Below are 19,091 nucleotides of genomic sequence, written 5' to 3' on the forward strand. Positions count from 1 at the left end.
AGAATGTGGGTTTGTGAGTGAGTGAATGAGTGGGTGAATGGGTGAGTCAAGTCAAATATCACTTTGTCATCCCATCATAAGGGACATTTCATGCCTTCACAGAAAATACATTTTTAAATGATAGATTTTTTCAAAGAGACTACGTATGCTACGGTATCTGTACAGGATGTGTGACACACGTTCACCTGTACTCGCCTCTCTCTCTCTCAGGGGATGTACTACCTGGAGGAGCACCGCATGGTCCACAGGAACCTGGCCGCTCGAAACGTGCTGCTGAAGAGCGACTACATCGTCCAGATTTCCGACTACGGCATCGCCGATTTGCTGTACCCCGACGACAAGAAGTACTTCTACAACGAGGTCAAGGTACGGTTCGTTCTTTGCACTGTCCGTCAGGAAACTCAGGTCCCTCCCACCTCAGGTGACAGTGCACCTCACTGTAGCACCTTGTGTGTCTCACAATGTCTGACTCCGGGCTCCATCAACTCAATCCTGGGATTCCCTGGGTAAGCTGGTTTTTGTTCCACCCCGTGATGTCATTTGCTTGGGTAACATGGGAACATGCACAATTTTGGTAGTCAGTGCAAATTTGCTGTTAAATTTAGCTGTTTCCTTTACATTTGATTTTTTTAAGTATTTGTTCCTGACAGGTTGATCAGTAACAAGGTGTCTACACTTTCAGCATTTATCAGTATGGTGTGATTTAACCTGTCAATCAACCAGCCAACCAATCAAGTGCACATACTATAGCCCCTTCACAGGCTAAAGCTAAATTAACAGCCAATTAGTTGGCGGAAATGGCTATTTCAGGTGGAACAGGCACCAGTAAACAAAGGGGTCCTCAGGGCTGCGTTTTGGAAACCCTGGTCTTGAGCCCTGGTGTGATCCATAGTGGACGGAGAACATTTCAGGTTGGACACGACTGTTAGGAGTATTTAACTTCTCTATTGCTTTTATTATCAGACCCCAATAAAGTGGATGGCCCTCGAGAGCATTCTGTTTCGCAGATACACACACCAGAGTGATGTTTGGAGTTATGGTGAGTGAGTGTGTGTGTGTGTGTGTGTGTGAGAGAGAGAGAGAGAGAAACAGAGAGAGAGACTATATGTGTATGTCAGCAATATAGAGGGTGTGAGTGTGTGTCAGTTTGTGTTCATGTTTTTTTTTACGTGTAAAAGAGAGTAAGAAACAACGTGTATGTGTGTATGATTGTTTATGTCTGTATTTATTTATTTAACACTCATTGGTTAGGTAACTCCTTTATGTCATACTAAGTGAAATGTAATGTCCCTCTACAGGAGTGACAGTTTGGGAGATGATGTCATTCGGGGCAGAGCCCTACGCAGCCATGAGACCCCAGGAGGTGCCGGACTTGCTAGAGAAGGGGGAGCGTCTGTCCCAACCGCAGATCTGCACCATTGATGTCTACATGGTCATGGTGAAATGTGAGCCTCTCTCGCCCCCTCCTCCTCCCCTTTCTCCTCCATCTCTCTCTCTCTCACACACATACTCTCAGCACAGGTTGTACATGCTAACATACCTATGTTGTGTCTATACATACTGTGGTTTACATGAATAAAATGGTTGGCCTTTGAACGCAATGACTTCCTCTTGATTGGCAGGCTGGATGATTGACGAGAACGTCCGGCCCACCTTCAAGGAGCTGGCCAGCGAGTTCACCCGGATGGCGAGGGACCCGCCCCGCTACCTAGTAATAAAGACCAGGGAGGTGAGTCGGGTCGCGCTGAGGCCAGTTAGTAAAGGGCTGTGGCGGTGGAGGCGGTCATGTGACTCATCCTGTTAGGACCCTGCAGAAGTGTGTGCGTGAGCCCCACGGTCTGGTATCAGGCACAGACCGTGTCAGTGCTGACTGTGACTGGCAGCTCTAGTCTGCAGAGTGGCGTGTGATTTAGCATTGCCTGACCCTGGGAGGGACTTATTCAGCTGGTGCCACGGCCGTGTCTCATTGCTCGTGAGGAGCACTGCTCTGACACAGTGGCTGGGCTGCTCAGTCGCTGGTCTGTGGAGTGAAAAGAAGTGATTGGCGCATATTTCAGAAGAAAGCTTCAGTTCGTCTGTGCCCTCCCAAATTCATAGAGGTTGCAGTGATGAAAATACAGTCTACAAAAATAATTAGCCATTTGAAAATGGCAGAAAAAGTAAAATTGGTCTAAGTTTATGAGGCGCTAGGTATCTAGTTGTAGGCAACCTAACGCTACGTACACTTTAGTGGAAGGAAACCGGTGAGCATTGTTGGGCTGAGTCGCCTGCTCCGATCTTCATGATATGTTATGTAGTTACATTATAAGGCTTGTTCAAGGTGAGCAAATGCACAGTGTTTGATTGAAGGCTTGTTTGGCCCGCCCTCCTCCCGTCACAGGTGGACAGCAGCCAACCAGAGGCTGCCCTGGATGAGGCTCAGCGGGGGGAGGAGCTGGCTGATTTGGAGACGCAGCTAGACGACCAGGACGAGGAGGACCTGACCGACGGCATGGACTCCGTGGACTCCCTTTACCTGCCTCGAAACCGGAGCCAGAATCGCCCCCGGCACGACTCCTACCGGGTGAGCCTTGTCATCGCACGTGCTTGAATATTATAGAAACATATACACATTATAGGTTACTTTATATGTTATTAATGCCAGCAGGGAAATATGCTAATGGTCTTAGTGCGCAATTTGTAAAATATTAAATTGCATTTATGAATTTTAACACATACTGTAATTGAAAATTATACTTCTAGATTGTGCTGCGTTTCTCTTTGACTAATATATATAACTGGCATTTATCTTTAACATATAGTAAGCTTCTTAGTGCAGCTTCATTTTTAATGTCCTATTTTAAAAGATGGCAGTACGCTATCTATCTGAATCTGTTCAACTGAAAGTACTTCCAGGCTGTTATTCTGCTTATGTCATGTTTACTTCTGACCCTTTTGGGGTGTGAAAGTGGACTTACGGTGCCCCCCTCTCCCTCTCTAGTTCTGTTCCTCTCAGGCTCTGTCAGGCCCGGCCGGGTACCTGCCTATGACACCTGGCCCAGGAGAGTACTCTAGACAGGTGAGGCCCAATGATATCTCCCTCTGAAGAACCTGGAAAAGGAAGTTACAGCCCTATGTGTTTGTTTTCCCACAATCTGATTTGTCCTAAGTTTCAGCCAGCATTATGTTACAGGTCAACCGTTTAGTTGACAATCCCAAACCGTATCTATCTACGTAATGTAACTGTAGCTCAATCTTTTGGCAAGCTAGGTATTAACTATGAGCATCGGTCTTGCCTGGTGGCTACATTAAGCCTACAAACATGTTTTTGCATATAACATGTACATATAATATGTACTAATATGATTATACATCTTATACATGCTGATTGTGTTTGTGCTTATAACACATTAAGTATGAATATTCTGTTATTATACGTGTGGCTTTTTCAATGGTCCCATTCGAGTGCATTTGGCAGAGGCCTTAACGGAATCTCTCTGACACGAAATTGACCCCCAGATGCGGTTCCCCCGCTCCCGGCTGAATTCGGCACGGACGGCGTCCGAGTGCTCGGAGGGCCGAGGCACAGTCCTGGAGTTTGAGATGGAGGACTTCTCATTGGCTGGCAGCATGCATAGTAGGCGGTTCAGGGAGGACAGCGCTTACCTCTCCCAGCGAATCAGTGCCTCCAGCCCCTCTGAGACGCCCTCCCCTCAGACTGAAGGGGAGGAGGACCAGAACGAATATGTGCTGCCAGGGGCGGCCGACAGCCTGGAGAAAGGTCTGTGCGTGTGTGTGTGTGTGTGTGTGCGCATGCGCGTGTGTGTGTATGCATGCGACAGTAATGACAAATATAAAAAACCACTTGTTATATTTAGGATTTTGCTTTGGATGTTCCTAGTGAGAGCTATTGAACTGTAGTTATAGCATATTAAAATGATTAATGTATTTAAATTTTACATGTTCAGTTATTATTTTATTAGTTATATTATTATTTTTTTATTCATTCCTTTACCTATCCAGGGAATGGCTTTATCCGGTTTCAAACACACAGGGTGGAATGTGGAAATACTTTGCCAAGCATCAATAATTGAGGGAAATGAAACACAGTTTGGGAATATTAAATATTAGATCTCACCCCTTTTATTCGCTGTCCCTCGCCAGGCTCAGTGGAGGAGCAGGACTCTCCCTCTGAGGACTACGAGTACATGAACAAACAGACGTGTCTGCTGCCCTCTCCCAGGAGGCCCTCTGAGCTGCCCAGAGACAGAGACAGGGCGGAGGGCCACGGGCAGTCCCTCTATACAGACTGCAGGGCCATCGTGCCACCCAGAGCGAGTCTCCCGGCTAGGAGGGCGGTGACGTTAGACAGCAACGGCAACAGCCTGTCCTCGACGACGGACGACGAGAGCGGAGAGGACGGGCGCAGGCAGAGCCGGGAGTCCGAGCCCGTGGAGTACGAGTACATGGACATCTGCAGCGGCGGGAGCAGGACCGGGAGCGCCGGCTCCAAGAGGGACGTCGAAACCAGGGGAGCGGCTTCGGCGGCGAGGGAGAGGGAGGCGGAGGCGGACGAGGAAGAGGAGGAGGGGGCAAACGAGCAACAAGACAATGAAGACTATCACTACGTGAACAAGCAGCCCAGGCTGAGGCCCACGCTGAAAGGCAGGGGGGGGCTGAGGGTGCAGGGACCCGGGGGCGGGGCCGGGGGCGGGGCCGTGGAGGGGGAGGTCTACGAGTACGAGGAGATGGACTCGCTCGTGGCGCCCCCTGGCGGAGGGGACCGCAGCGAGTACGAGAACTTGGCGGCGTGCGGCGGGGACGGCGGGGCGGCGGCCGCGTCCGAGGGGGCCCGCCGCTCGTCGGCGGGGGGGTACCTGAAACTGCACGGCGGGGCGGGGGAGTCGGGGGACCGCTCCTTCGACAACCCCGACTACTGGCATAGCAGGCTGTTCCTCAAAGCGGACGCCGTGCGCACGTAGCGCCACGAAACGTTCCGTCCCCCGCCGCATCTCCCGGACGAGCGGCCCGCCCGGCTCGCCGCTTTTAAATATTTTTTATTGTTTGGTCAGGAGGCGAACGGAGCGTTCGTAGCTCAGGAAAAGTTTGAGCGCTCCCACTGGAGTCAATGAAGGACGGTCAAGGAGAAGTTCACCCGGTACGAGGGAACGCGAACGGCGAAGTCCGCCGGACGACGGCAGCGCGGTCGTCAAAAACCGTTCCTCGGCGTTTGTTTCATATTTCCACTATTTACACGGTTTCATCCACACAATGTGTTGGTGTTCTAGTGTGTCTTAATGAAGTGTACTATAACAAAGGGGAGGGAGTTTTGGTAGGGCTTGCAAGTAAAATGCAAATTATGTGGGGGTGAAAGCTAAAATGGCCAGTAGATAAGCTGAGCTTTCTCACCAGGTAAAGTCTATGTGTTTTGTGTTTTCTCTTTTTCCTATTCTGTTTTTTTATGTACCATGAGTGAAGTTTTTTTATACGAAATAAATTTTCTTCAAATATTCCAATTTGCTTTTGTACATTTGTTATAAGGTATCAGGCAAACTGTCATTTCTTTCACCACTAATATTTTACTAATATGTATGGTATGATCGAGATGCTGGTTTTTAATTCATGGGATAACTCCTAGTTTCAAGCCAATCTTGTTTTCAGCCAAGCTTTAGCTATTGGATATACGCTACATGGCCAAAAGTATGTGGACACTCGAACATGACACCCTTATGTGCTTTGTGTTGAACATCTCTTTCCAAAACCATGGACATTAACATGGAGTCTGTCCCCTCTTTGCTGCTATAACAGCCTCCACTGTTCTGGGAAGGCTTTCCATTCAGCCACAAGAGCATTGGTGAGGTTGGGCACTTATGTTGAGCGATAATGCTTGCTCGCAGTTGCCCAAATTCATCCCAAAGGTGTTCAGTTGGGTTGAGGTCAGGCTCTGTGCAGACCAGTCAAGTTCTTCCACTCCATACAACCATTTCTTTATGGACTTTGCTTTGTGCAGTGGGGCATTGTCATGCGGAAACAGGAAAGGGCCTTCCCCAAACGGTTGCCACAGTTTTAAGCACACAATGTCTAGAATGTCATTGTATGCTGTAGCATATTTTATGTTCTACATGTCGGTGATATGACTATGTTTCATGTTATATATGATGTTGTTGCTGATGTATGATCTTGTATGATGTTGTTTCTGTCTTTTTCCCTGTCTGTGCACCAAGAAGACAAATTTCATGTTTTTAAACATGACTAATAAAGTTAACTCTAACTATTAAGATTTCTCATCACTGGAACTAAGGAGGCCTAGCCCAAAACATTAAAAAACAGCCCCAGATCATTATTCCTTCTCCACCAAACTTTACAGTTGGTAGTATGCATTCAGGCAGGTAGCATTCTCCTGGCAATCGCCAAACCCAGATTCGTCCATCAGACTGCCAGATAGTGAAGCATGATTCATCCCTCCAGAGAATGCACTGGTCCAGAGTCCAACGGCGGTGTGCTTTATACCAATGCTTGGCAGTGTGCATGGTGATCTTAGGCTTGTGCCCAGCTTCTAGGCCATGGAAACCCATTTCATGATGCCACTGACAAAGAATTCTAGTACTGTCGTTGCTTCCAGAGGCAGTCTGGAACTCTGTAGTGAGTGTTTCAACCAAGGACAGACAATTTTTCCATAGTATGCGCTTCAGCGCTCAATGGTCCCATTTTGTGAGCTTGTGTGGCCTACTGCTTCGCAGCTGAGTTCATGTTACATTACATTCATTTAGCAGACGCTTTGTTGCTCCTTGACGTTTCCATTTCACAATAACAGCATTTATCCTGCTCTAGCAGGGCAGAAATTTGGCTAACTGACTTGTTGGAAAGGTGGCGTCCTATGACAGTGCCACATTGAAAGTCACTGAGCTCTTCAGTACTACCCATTTTACTGCCAATGTTTGTCTATGGAGATTGCAGGGCTGTATGCTTGATTTTATGCACCTGCTAGCAATGGGTGTGGCTGAAGTAGCTGAACCCACAAATTAGAAGGGGTGTCCACAAACGTTTGGCCATGTAGTGTATGGTCTCCCATTGTCCTCTACAATACACTGGCATGAAGAGGAATTCATGGTGGACTCAATGATTGTGAAGTGTCCAGGTCCAGTGGCTACAAAACAGCTCCAAATCGTCACAGTTGTCATGAGGTTCTTGTGGTGATATTTGGTTTTCGGCAAACATGCTATTGTGTATTATAGCCAAACAAGTCCACATTGGTCTTGTCTGTCCTGAGGACAATGTTTCAGATGCTTGGGGTTCATTCAGGTGTAATTTCTTTAAACCATTTTCAGGACTGTGTTCTCTGAGAGTAAGCAGTTCCTATAAAAACCGTATTTGTGGGACCAGGAGAACAAGAGGGAGGGAGGGAGAGAGAAAGAGAGAGAGAGTGGGAGAGAGACTTTATATGTGTATGTCAGCAATATAGGGAGTGTGAATGTGTGGCTATTTGTGTACATTTTCTATGTGTACAAGAGAGAAAGAAGTCAGTGTTCTAGAACACTGTTGCCTTCAATTACCAGTAGTGATTGTTACATCAGCATTAGAACATTCAGTTAAGAACATTCTGATCACATACTTGTTATCTCACACCTTAAAGATCCCATAGTACTTGTGAGGAGTAAGGGGTCTCCTAACGTTCCATTTACATTTTGACAAACTACAAATACTTGCTAATATGCTACATTTAAGTTTCAGGCAATTGTTGGCTTCTTTGCTGAGCAACATGCATGTTCACAATTTGTGGTGGTGCAGTGGATAGCACTGTTGCCTCACTGCAAGACAATCTAAGGTTCAACTCCCAGTTTGAGCCTTTCAGTGTGGAGTTCACACATTATGTCTGTATGGGATTCCTCTGGATAACCTTGCCTCCTCCCACAATCTAAAGATATGCAGGTTAGACTACTTTGGGGAAATTAACAGCGCATTGTTTTAAAAAGTATAAAGTAAAAGGTGCTTTAAAAAACTGTACCAGTAATGTAAGTAAATGGGGGGACTTAGTTTTGTTTCACTTTGGTCTATGATCTTGCATAACCACAACCTGCATCTGAACAGGGAATACTGCAGGTAAAGCATATCGCCTCTGCCAATATAGGCGAATGCACCCAAATCTGGATTTGGAAGTAGTTTGTATTGGTGGAGGCTATAATAGGCTAATATAATCCTCGGCCTGCGGCCTGTTACTTATGACCAAATCACAGCACTCCGTCTTGTGTGATATTGCTTAATTTGTATCCATTTGGATGTCAAATTTTGTTTTGCAACAAGAAATGTAGGCTGCAGAACCACCTACAGAAGCACAATGGAGTTTTTTTTTTGTCCTTTCTAACATTAGGAAAATAGCAGATGTTCTAAATGTCAAGATCTTTACAGCAAATGTACCACGTCATAAAATATGAGAATGTACTCAACCTATATATTGCAGCATTCATTTTCAAAATGGCTCAGTGAATCTTTCGCACGAATTCATAAAATATTCTGTGCATAAGCCTATCCGACAGTGAACGGGCGGCGAAGACCGCGATTTATTAATATGCCACGGTCTGTTAAAAAATACAACCAGGGTGCAGATTCACAGTGGCCAGATACTCTGCGAAGTTTTGGCGGTTATTTGTGGTTGCGCGCACGTCCTTACGTATGTACGCGATGGGAGGAGCTTCCGGGCAGGAGGAGGCCGGGCTGGAGCAGCGGATTCGAGCCTGTTTGTGTGACGGACCTCGCTGCTGACACATCGGCGGAAAGTTGATACGGAGCTGCTGGGCAAGATGTCTGACGACGAGCAGCAAGAGCAGACCATCGCCGAAGACTTGGTGGTGACCAAGTACAAAATGGGGGGTGACATTGCTAACCGTAAGTGGTCCTGTTGATTTTGTCCGGGATATAGTGGGGCTCTTTGTGTCCGGCCGCTGTAACGTCACCGCTATCCAGGGCACCTGCCTGTAGTAGTGCAGTCGCGGCCATGTGCCATGGCACGAGCGAAAGCGCGTAGCTGAGCGTGCAGAGAGAGGGAACATGCAAGGCCTAGTATCTAGCTACACGTGTGGCTATGGTCTATAACGGTAGCAGGCTATTGCTTGTCAGTTTAAATCGACTCACTTCCTAAGGTGGTTTCTTGACGAAATAATGACATCTAGTTTCAGCGGTTAAGTAACAAATTCCTCGTGGGGAAAGCATAGACTTGCGTGCTAGCTAAGTGTTAACGTTAGTTATGTTGCTAACAATAGGCATCTGTTGCCTCATTGAAACTTTCGGGTCGGCTCACAAGCTAACTACGCGTATAACCGGCACGTTAGACTGAACTTAGACTGGCTTTCTGGCCATCTAGCCGTTGCCCTTCTTGTCATCTAATGTTAGCTAGCTATATGGAAGCTACCCTGTGATATGTTAATAGCACTTGTAACGTTATAATAAAAGTACATAAATTGGATCTGAGCGTCATTGCCACTGTGCGAGCCTTTTATACTAATAGCTTGGCTAGCTAATTTGATAGCTTGAACTTGCAAGGGATTTAAGTGCATCTCCTACGAAGGAGACGCGCTGTAGCATATTTTGGTGGTATCTAGTTAAGGTTATCCTGACCCACAAAGTAGCTTTTTAAATAAGCAATACTGCACATGACTGGATGGATGGATATTACACGTTTCAGAAACATAGAAACGTGTCCTAAGTTTGGCTAATCAGCTGCCTCTAGACATCAGTCTTTGCATGTTCCTAGCTACTGCGGACGAAATAATGACTACCCATCTTTAAAAAAATTACTTGCTATCTGCAACTACTTTAAAGCTTAAAAACAGCTCGTTAACTGCAGTATCCCTTGACTTGCGTTGCCAGTAATCTTTCATACTTGGGTTCACTTGGGTCAAAGGCCTCAAAATAGCAATCAAATCTGTCCACGTTTCTGTCACTCCACATGTAGACTCACGCTGAGTTGCTTGGCATCTCTACATTGACTGAAACACAGCTGTGATAAGTTGCTTGCAACGTACAGCCGATAACGTTACTTTCAAGCTAGTTTGCCGACGAACGTTTTAGCTCGAACAGCTGTCTTCTGACAAAAGCCTATTTTAACAAAGTGGGTCACCGTTGCTTTGTTGTTAAGCTAGCTTGATTGTTGTTTTGTACTTTTTTTCTTGCACCCAGATAGGTAGGTTTCCCAAAACGCTGACAGGGCCCTCGTTGTGGTTGTACTTATGACGTCATCCCCATTGTGATTTTCGGCATCAAGCTATTTCCAGTTAGTCTCATCAGCTGTGACCTCATGGTTGTCTGTCCCATTGATTCCCCTCTTGTAGCAACAATTATATATTGATTTGTTGTTCCTGGTAAAAGTAACTCTCCCACCAAATGGCATCAGCCAATTTATGGTGTAATTGGCAAATTAAGTTTTGCAGGTACAACTTCTTTCTTGATCCTGGTTGCCACTTCACATATTACAGACTGCCATTTACATTAGTTAAATCTAGTAATTTGTGTCACTTTGCAGTTTTGGTTTTGTCACCTCACATTACCATGGGTGTGATTGCTTCCTTTTTATCTGTTGCCTCCCCCCCCCCCCCAATTAAATTGTTCTTGTTTATGTTCCTGTCCCGTCAGAGGCCTTGCGGGCAGTGGTGGAGGCGGCCAAGGTGGGGGTGTCCGTGCTCTCCCTCTGCGAGAAAGGAGACTCCCTCATCATGGTGGAGACCGGAAAGATCTTCAAGAAGGAGAAAGAAATGAAGAAAGGTGAGGGGCAGGGTGTTAAATCCCAGCCACAACATTACATTCAGTTGCAAAGCACAAGGCTACACTCATTTACCCTTATTCAGAGCAACATACACAACTGCGCTTCTAGTTCTTTTCAGGTTATCAGTATATAGCTTACCGCTGAAGTCACTGGGGTTAAATACTTTGGACACAGGTACAATGGCAGTGCCCCACCTTGGAATTAGACCTACAGTCTTTTGAGTTACAATACCAGTTGCTTAGCAACTGTTTCCTGGGGTTACAGAGTGACTTGTACGGTTCAGAACACACAGAGTAGAGAGTTGGGGGGCTGGTTTTGCAGTCGTACAGATGTTAAGGGCGGGGGGTGAGCTTCCTTTTGTCTTTTCTAGGCATCGCCTTCCCCACCAGCGTCTCGGTCAATAACTGCGTGTGCCACTTCTCCCCTCTGAAGAGTGACCCTGACTACACACTCAAGGAAGGAGACCTGGTCAAAATGTAGGCACCCTTATTCCCCTTAGTGTGTGTATAGAGTCGGATTAGTTTGCTTTTGTCTGTGGATGTGTTGGCATTACTTGCCTGTGGTGTTTTACTGTTGTGTACATTTTAGTTTTATGGCTTTTTTGTCCATATCCCTTATTCAATCTGCATCTGACCTCTTAGAATTCCTGAAGGTGTGATTTTCTCAGGTTCCTGTCTAGGTAGAATGAGGTCCAAAATGATCATTCATATTTAGCTGCAGAAATTTCAGGACTAATGCACCTGCACTAGTAACGTAGTTAAATGTTCTCTCTTGCCCTTCCCGCCTGTTTCTCTGCAGTGATCTTGGGGTGCACGTGGATGGCTTCATCGCTAACGTGGCTCACAGCTTCGTCATCGGAGCGACTAAGGTAGCTACTAGTAGCCGGCTTAGAGCGCTATTGTGACAAGGAGGCGGTTTTACAGTAGGAAAGGAGCTTAGTTACCAGATGTGGGAACCAAACCTTGGTTTACTGATCCACGGTGCAGTGACATCACCACATCCCCAAAAGGCCAGGCCTCTGAGTCATAATGTTCTGGACCCGGTCCCATTACCGATGACATCACCCTACTTGACAGGCGTGATGACGACAGTGTACATGCGTGTCTATATATGCATGCACGCATGTGTATATCCTGTATTCACGTTTATTCCGTCAGGAACCATCTGGTAATGGCATCTCCTGCCTTGTTTCGGTCTCCAGTCTTCAGCATTCTGTACGGAAGAGAATTGTTGACCCTGTGGTTCCGGTCCAGTTTCCACCGGAGGCTAATTATCTCCACTCCACTGACCGCTTAAGGATTGACATGTTGATTGGCTGCTCATCTTTCTGTTTCTAAATCCCTCCTTTCTCCCATTGGTAGGAGGCACCTGTAACGGGCCGGAAGGCTGATGTCATCAAGGCCGCCCACCTGTGCGCGGAGGCCGCCCTTCGCCTGGTCAAACCTGGCAACCAGGTAAGGGGCGGAGCTGAGAAGGGAGAGTGGTGAAGGAGTTCAGGTCGTCAGGCTGAGCCCGCTGCCTTTGAAGTGTCTTTCATGGCCCCTGACCTTCATTTGTACTACAGCTCTGGCATCCATTATCCCACCTGCTGTGCTTATCAGCTGTATTGTAGAAACAAAGCAGCTTTGACTGGAGATTTCTGTAAAACTGTAAGACTGCCAGATTTTTTACGAGTGGTCTAATTTGTTCTGTTCCTTTGTCCCTCCTTCAGAACACGCAGGTGACCAAGGCGTGGAACACGATCGCCCAGTCGTTCAAATGCACGGCCATCGAAGGTGATTTAGCGATAGCCCCACCCCTCTCACACCTACTTCCTGTCTGAGTCTGTGTCTCCTCTGTGCGTTTGCCCGGTTCTGTGCATTGGTAACAGCCTCCCTGTGTGCGTTTCAGGTATGCTGTCCCACCAGCTGAAGCAGCACGTCATCGATGGAGAGAAGACCATCATTCAGAATCCCACCGAGCAGCAAAAGTAAGCAGGCCTGTGCTTCAGCTCCGTATACATGCTTTCACATTGACCTACATGAGGAGGAACAAACACCAGCATACATATGACACGCAAGCCACTTTAAAATGAATGCATCATTCTTTGCATTTATATAGCACTTTTCTGAACACTCAAAGTGCTCAAACAATGATAAGTGGGAACTCAACTCATCTCACCCACCACCAATGAATGGTTCATGCTGCCAGGGTTATAATGTCCACTATATTAAAAAAATATAACTGAAATCATACACAGGATTCAAATATGCCGCTCATTTTCTATGTTGAAATTTTGGAAATGATGCAAGGATCTACACCTTATAACTGCACAAAAAAAGTGCATAAAAGGTTTATAAAAATTCCAGCTGAAAAAGCAATGGGCACTATATCTTTCTCTGTGATTGGCTGACGTTCCGTGTGCCTCCCCAGAAAGGACCACGAGACGGCGGAGTTCGAGGTACACGAGGTCTACGCGGTGGACGTGCTGATCAGTACCGGAGAAGGGAAGGTAAGAGAGCCACAGCGAGTCAGGACCTCGGGCTGGCGTCTCACCCGCCGCGCCGAACGCTAACCTCCCCCCCCCCCCCCCCCCCCCCAGGCACGGGACGCCGGCCAGAGGACCACCATCTACAAGCGGGACCCCAGCAAACAGTACGGGCTGAAGATGAAGACGTCCCGCTCCTTCTTCAGCGAAGTGGAGAGGCGCTTCGACACCATGCCCTTCACTCTGAGGTACGGGCGCGTCTGGCTTCGCTCCCGCCCCGTCCGCACGCGCGTTTCCCCCCCCCCCCCCCCGAAACCTCGCCGCGGATAATGTTTCAGCCGCTGCTCGTCTTGCTTGTCATCTCGTTTTGGCCCCGTTCCCCTCATTCGCTGCCCGTCGTCTCCTCAGGGCGTTCGAGGATGAAGCCAAGGCCCGGCTGGGCGTGGTGGAGTGCGCCAAGCACGAGCTGCTGCAGCCCTTCAACGTCCTCCACGAGAAGGAGGGTGAGTGTGCACGCGTGGGAGTGTACTCTGCTCCATCTCTCTCTCTCTCTCTCTCTCTCTCTCTCTCTCTCTCTCTCTCTCTCTCTCTCTCTCTCTCTCTCTCTCTCTCTCTCTCTCTCTCTCTCTCTCTCTCTCTCTCTCTCTCTCTCTCTCTCTCTCTCTCTCTCTCTCTCTCTCTCTCTCTCTCTCTCTCTCTCTCTCTCTCTTCGTTAAACCTGCTCCTCGTCACCCTGTGAATCGCAGTTGAGGTTCGCGCGGAAGGCCGTTACTGGAACGCGACGCCCACGGTCGGCTACCCGTGGGCGTTAGCAAGCCGTACCGCAGGCCAGCTTCCTGGCTGAAACCACGCAGATGCTGACTGCGGACCAGGCGCTTCGATACACAAATCATTTCATTGTTTTTATTTGATTCACATGTAACGGTGGTTCTCAACCCTGTTCCCGGGGATCTACCATCCTGCAGGTTTTCATTTCAACCCTAATTTGGCACACCTGATTCTACTGACGAGCAGCTTGATGAAATCTCTAGCTGTTGGACGTGGTGTGCTTTATTAGGGTTGGAGTGAAAACCTACTGGACAGTAGGTCTCCCGGAATGGCATTGGGAACCACTGACCTATGACATCATAAAAGTGCAGGCGTGGAGGCTGCGAAACTAAAGCCAATTGACAAGACTGGGTGTGGAGGTGGAGTGCGGCATATTGGACTGTTTATTCCCCGCTTCAGGTGTGCGAGCATGCTTCCGCCTGAAATATCCAGACTTGGGGGGGGACCACTGACTCGTACGGTCACATGACTACCTTGCTCCCTTTCGTGCAGGCCCAAGTATCACCGGAGACGGTCCAGACTGGAATGCTTGAGTCAGCTGTTTATTCAGACTGGTCCAATGTCTCTCAGTTTGCCTGTTATTGGGCAACGAGGCGAATGCCTGTTTCGGCCACCGTCAGTTTTATTATTAAAGGTGACCTTTTTTCTCAGGAAAAGGTCACCTTGTCTGAAACGTGGAAGGGGGGGTCAGGTGTTGCAGTGTGCGGAGTCGCTGCTTAATTAGTCCATGTACTGGGACTTCTCTCCCAGGGGCTTCATGCATCCTCAGCGTGAACATCGACAGCACGGGTTAAATTATAGAAATGCAATAAAGCCAGACATCCGATTTCTGTCAGACTACAGCTGAAGAAGGCTTCCACAGACCACGCTTTGTACTTTTCACAGAAAGTATTTATACGTATTTATGGGTTTATTTTAGTTTCAAATGCCAAATCTTGTGCTTGAGGAACCCGGCAACTTGGAGATGCACTGCGTGATTTCATTAATCCAATCACTGGCAAACATTTTGATGGCCTGCTCTATTTTTTTTAATCTCTGGTTGCCGTGCCTTCGAAGTGGAGTCGTGACAAGGTCTTTCAAGCGTAGTATTGTACTTTAGGCTGATTCGTTGTGGCAAAATTGAATATTCTTTCCCTGTGCATGGACACCAGGGATACTACGACAACCAAATATCAAGGACTTTAAGGTGTATTTTATTTATTTAGATATAAGTCAGTGTGCTGTTTTGGTGTGTTGCTGGCTATTACTCTCCAGTATGTATGCCCTATTTAGCCTGTGGGGTACACTGTTATTTGCCATCCAAGCTAGTCTTTTTAATCTGCCTGTGTCCCTCCAGTCATAATCAGAATTGTGCGGCGACATATTCGGCTGTGCAAATGTGTCGCTGTTTGTACCTCAAATGAAGCAATGAAGAAATCCTTACAACAAAAGCAATCATCGTCTAGCACACTTGAGCGAAAACCTGCCTTGCTTTGCTTGTAGTTTTTTGGTGTGAACGTAACGCCTTGTGGCATTTTTTTTTGCGTTTCCCCAGGTGAGTTTGTGGCGCAGTTCAAGTTCACGGTCCTCCTGATGGCCAACGGCCCCTTGAGGATCACCAGCGGGCCCCTGGAGCCGGAGCTGTACAAGTCCGAGCACCAGGTGCAGGACGCAGAGCTGAAGGTGAGGGCCGGCACGCCAGCGCCGCTGAGGGATTGTGGGTACCCAGGAAGCGGGGTGTGTTTAGGAGGAGGAATGCAAACATCTGCACAGATGTGGAATTATGGGATCAGGCTCAGGAGCTGAGGTTTGAGGGCGGGGGGGGTGTGTTTGGGTGGTGCTTTGAATAGCTTTGTGTCCTGGGTAGGGATCCGTCAGGTCTGGTCTTGTGCCAGGTGCGATAAAGCCCACGGGCGCTTCCCTCGTGAGAGGGCTGGTGCACCGTTTTAAACGCCCCCCCCCCCCTTCCCTCCCCCCCAGGCCCTGCTACAGAGCTCTGCCAGCCGCAAGACTCAGAAGAAGAAGAAAAAGAAGGTATGTGATCTCGGTTCTACTTCGTTTTTTTTTACCCTCTTGGAAAACTTTCGTTGTTGAAAACATTTTAAGGCAGAGTAAAGGAAAAGCGGTAGGTTTATGGTTTTCTCATGGTTCTGTACCCTGTGTTTGGGCATGCAACTGAAGGGTGGCATGGCTTTTAAAACCCCCCTGTACCTTGTTCTCTCCCCCCATGCCACCCCCATCGACCCTCCTCCAAACCTCTCCATCCTATTTATCTTTTCTCAGGCTTCCAAGAATGCAGAGAACGCCACAGGTCAGCCGGTGGAAGAGAACGAGGCAGCGGAATAGGCCCCCCCCCCACACACACACACACGCACGCACGCACGCACACGCGCACACACACACGCACCGCAAACACCCCAAAGAACAGAAACCCTTCAGACGAAATCTTGTCGGCCCCACCGCAAAGCCTGTTAATTCCGGTCCCCATTAGCGCTTACTGCCCCAAATTTAAAACTGGACATTAACTGGAAAGGGCTTTTTTTTTTGTTGTTTTGTTTTGTTTTGTTTTTTTGGCTGAAAAGAGCCCTTAAGATCTGAATCTTTCAGCTAACCTGGCCACCTCTTTGAACGGGAATCCTTTGCACTTTTGGCCATGATTTGTAGCTGAATTTCATTGCTACTCCACTCCTCAGTTTGTCCCAGCGTCTCAAAAATGATGCGATCGGTCAAAATCGCATCAGTTATCCTACACTGTAGTAGTTTGCAGCAGTGTGGTGTGGACAATCAACACACTGAGCATTAGGATCCAGAGCATGCTTCGAGGACTACTGAATGACTGAAAAACTAGTTTGAATTCTGTTGACCAAGTATTCCTGCAAATGCTCACATGTAAAATTCGTACCTGTCTGAATTTATTCTTTAAATTGCCAGCAGCCAGTTGGAACCATGTTAGCTGAGCAAAGTGGCCAGTTCCTCTCTCTTCTGTCAGAGGCTGAAATGAGTTTGGAGGTTTAGGCAGGCAAACGACATTCCCACAGAGCAGTTGGAGAGAGAACGCCGGTAGGATCCACTCTCTGTCCGTGGAGAAGGACACAGCTATCTCGCACACACGCATACCTACACACACGCGCACACACACACACACACACACACATACACCCTGTTAGGGCAAAGTAAACCACAGAATGGGCGTGTCCCGCTACTGCCATCCCACCCTGCCTCCCTTCCTAGGGCAGTCATTTGCTTTCTTGAGAGTCTAACTTTTAACATACCTTGCGGAAAAGGCGCCCATTTTGAGTCCCTATGAATTTGGAAAACTACGCGGGTATTACATTCCCCCCTAGTTTTTTTTTCTTTATTTCCCAAAGGGTATACCTCACTGTAGTCAGGTTGCACACCCCTCCCCCCTCCAGTGTGATTCTTAACTGACACCCATTCGTTTTTGGGAACGCTTGTCTTCCGCTCCTTTTGGTTCGTCTAGGCTGGCGTGTGCTAATTACCTTCCTTTTCTCCATCATGAACTTGGGCTCACTTTAGACTTCTGCAGCCACACCTCCAAAAGCACTCCCCCCGCAGTTCAGCGAGACAGATGGACTTGGTTGCCAGATTTGATTCGGGTCGCCAGATTGTCGTCACAATGTTTCATCCCTCATTTACAACTCGGGTGGCGAGTCGACATGCCAGTGACCAGGGAATGCGATTGGCTGCAGCTGGTCGCTTGTTACCTGTTGTTGAAGTAGCAAACTGCTGTTCAGGACCCCTTGTTTTTCTTTTTTCTTTTTTTTTGGTATTAAGGAATTTGTTAATTGTGTGCAGATCAGAATGTGGGTAAGGAGTCTGAGAAAAGGATGAATGTTTCTCCCTTGTTGCGAACGGTGACGTCACTTTTGGAATTTGGGTTCACACCATCAGTAGCTTGTTAGAGCAGTGAGCATTGCTTTTGCACTCTCCCACAACACCAGGGGGAACCTCCTACCCTTTACTTAAACGTTAAAGAAGATCTGTGACATTCAGCCGCTGCGAGCATACGCTTTAATTAAAGGCAAAAAAAGACCGCAAACCCAAAATGAAGAATTTAGCAACGCCGTTTGAAGGTCCTGTGGAGGTAGACGCAGTGTCCTGCAGTGACAGCTGATCACCCCTACGCTTACTCCGTGGGTGCCGGAGCTACCGTCGTAATTTCCGGGTTTCAAATTGTACTGTAACTTGGAGCAAGAAGCCGTTAAATGTCCCGGTAAAACGAACACGCATTCACTTGTCGCTTTTTGAGGGGGTAGTGTTATCCTGACATACATTCGCCTTTGGGTCAGACACACTGTTTTTGAAAAAGAGGCTCAGAGACAGTGTGCCGGAATTTTTGGGTGGAGGAAGAAAACGGCCTGTCCCTTGTTTTTGTTCGTTTTTGTTCTTTGCTGAAAACGGAAAAAAATAATTGAAATAAACTTTATAATAATACCAAACCTATATTTTGTACGTGTTTGTGTGTTTTACTTTGCCTAACCTTTACAAACATTAAGCGAATGATGTGTGGTAGCAATGGGGAGCCATTGGCTGAGGTTTGTGTGGTTATTGGGGTATATTTGCATATTTTTTGACTGCACTGTGGGTGTATGTAAGTCGTGTATGAAAAGTGAGTGGTCTTCCAGTGTATTTCCTTCACAACCCTGCCTCTAATTATTATTATTAGTAGTACTAGTAGTACATTTATTTTCCTTTCTTTCCACCATGTTTTTAATATGCTTATAAAATCCATGGAGTTACTCAAAATCGCTTCCTGTATTGCAAGCTTGTGTTGGACCTAATTGACCAAATGGTGGTGCTATGACAAATGAATGAAAATGCTAAATTTGAATCTTGTGTATGAACACAAGAAACTTTGTTTCACTATGATGTATTGAAGACTGAAAACGTTTCTTTTAGCGTAACGATGTACAGTGAGATCGTACTGTCGTGGCAAAACCTCGGGTTATTACGCGTAAAACTGGCTTCCTAGTTTTTTTTTTGTTTTTTTTTCCAGAGGTTTCCTGTTCAAATGCTTATCATGCCCGGCGCTGTTTGGTCTCAGAGAGCAGGCCACGGGGC

The 19,091-nt window shown here is 47.3% G+C and overlaps 2 protein-coding genes across 2 annotated transcripts in view; both read left to right on the forward strand.

Annotated features, from left to right (window-relative positions):
• The window catches only part of LOC118211802 (receptor tyrosine-protein kinase erbB-3-like), a 34,126-nt gene extending 27,898 nt beyond the window's left edge, over positions 1–6,228 (forward strand). Inside the window, exons 22-29 of the mRNA XM_035389287.1 lie at positions 211–366; positions 964–1,039; positions 1,299–1,445; positions 1,623–1,729; positions 2,381–2,563; positions 2,981–3,058; positions 3,499–3,760; positions 4,144–6,228. Coding sequence (XP_035245178.1) covers positions 211–366; positions 964–1,039; positions 1,299–1,445; positions 1,623–1,729; positions 2,381–2,563; positions 2,981–3,058; positions 3,499–3,760; positions 4,144–4,961 — 1,827 coding nt within the window. The 3' untranslated portion in view covers positions 4,962–6,228. The remainder of the gene's footprint in view (positions 1–210; positions 367–963; positions 1,040–1,298; positions 1,446–1,622; positions 1,730–2,380; positions 2,564–2,980; positions 3,059–3,498; positions 3,761–4,143) is intronic.
• Positions 6,229–8,668: 2,440 nt separating this feature from the next.
• On the forward strand, positions 8,669–18,473 carry LOC118211555 (proliferation-associated protein 2G4). Its single transcript, XM_035388871.1, has 13 exons — positions 8,669–8,862; positions 10,606–10,734; positions 11,106–11,211; positions 11,534–11,603; positions 12,097–12,189; positions 12,447–12,510; positions 12,626–12,704; positions 13,148–13,226; positions 13,317–13,450; positions 13,611–13,705; positions 15,565–15,692; positions 15,990–16,043; positions 16,293–18,473. Exons 1-13 carry the CDS (start codon positions 8,778–8,780, stop codon positions 16,353–16,355), a joined length of 1,179 nt encoding a protein of 392 aa, XP_035244762.1. The 5' UTR covers positions 8,669–8,777; the 3' UTR covers positions 16,356–18,473.
• Positions 18,474–19,091: the final 618 nt, after the last annotated feature.

The sequence above is a fragment of the Anguilla anguilla genome, chromosome 13, assembly GCF_013347855.1.
Source record: "Anguilla anguilla isolate fAngAng1 chromosome 13, fAngAng1.pri, whole genome shotgun sequence".
Lineage (NCBI taxonomy): Eukaryota > Metazoa > Chordata > Actinopteri > Anguilliformes > Anguillidae > Anguilla > Anguilla anguilla.

Excerpts from the sequence above, each read along its gene's own strand:
- LOC118211555 (XM_035388871.1), top strand. The coding sequence starts at position 8,778 with ATGTCTGACGACGAGCAGCAAGAGCAGACCATCGCCGAAGACTTGGTG. Across the intron at positions 11,604-12,096 it reads TCGTCATCGGAGCGACTAAG|GAGGCACCTGTAACGGGCCG; the intron begins GTAGCTACTAGT and ends TCCCATTGGTAG. Across the intron at positions 13,706-15,564 it reads CGTCCTCCACGAGAAGGAGG|GTGAGTTTGTGGCGCAGTTC; the intron begins GTGAGTGTGCAC and ends GCGTTTCCCCAG.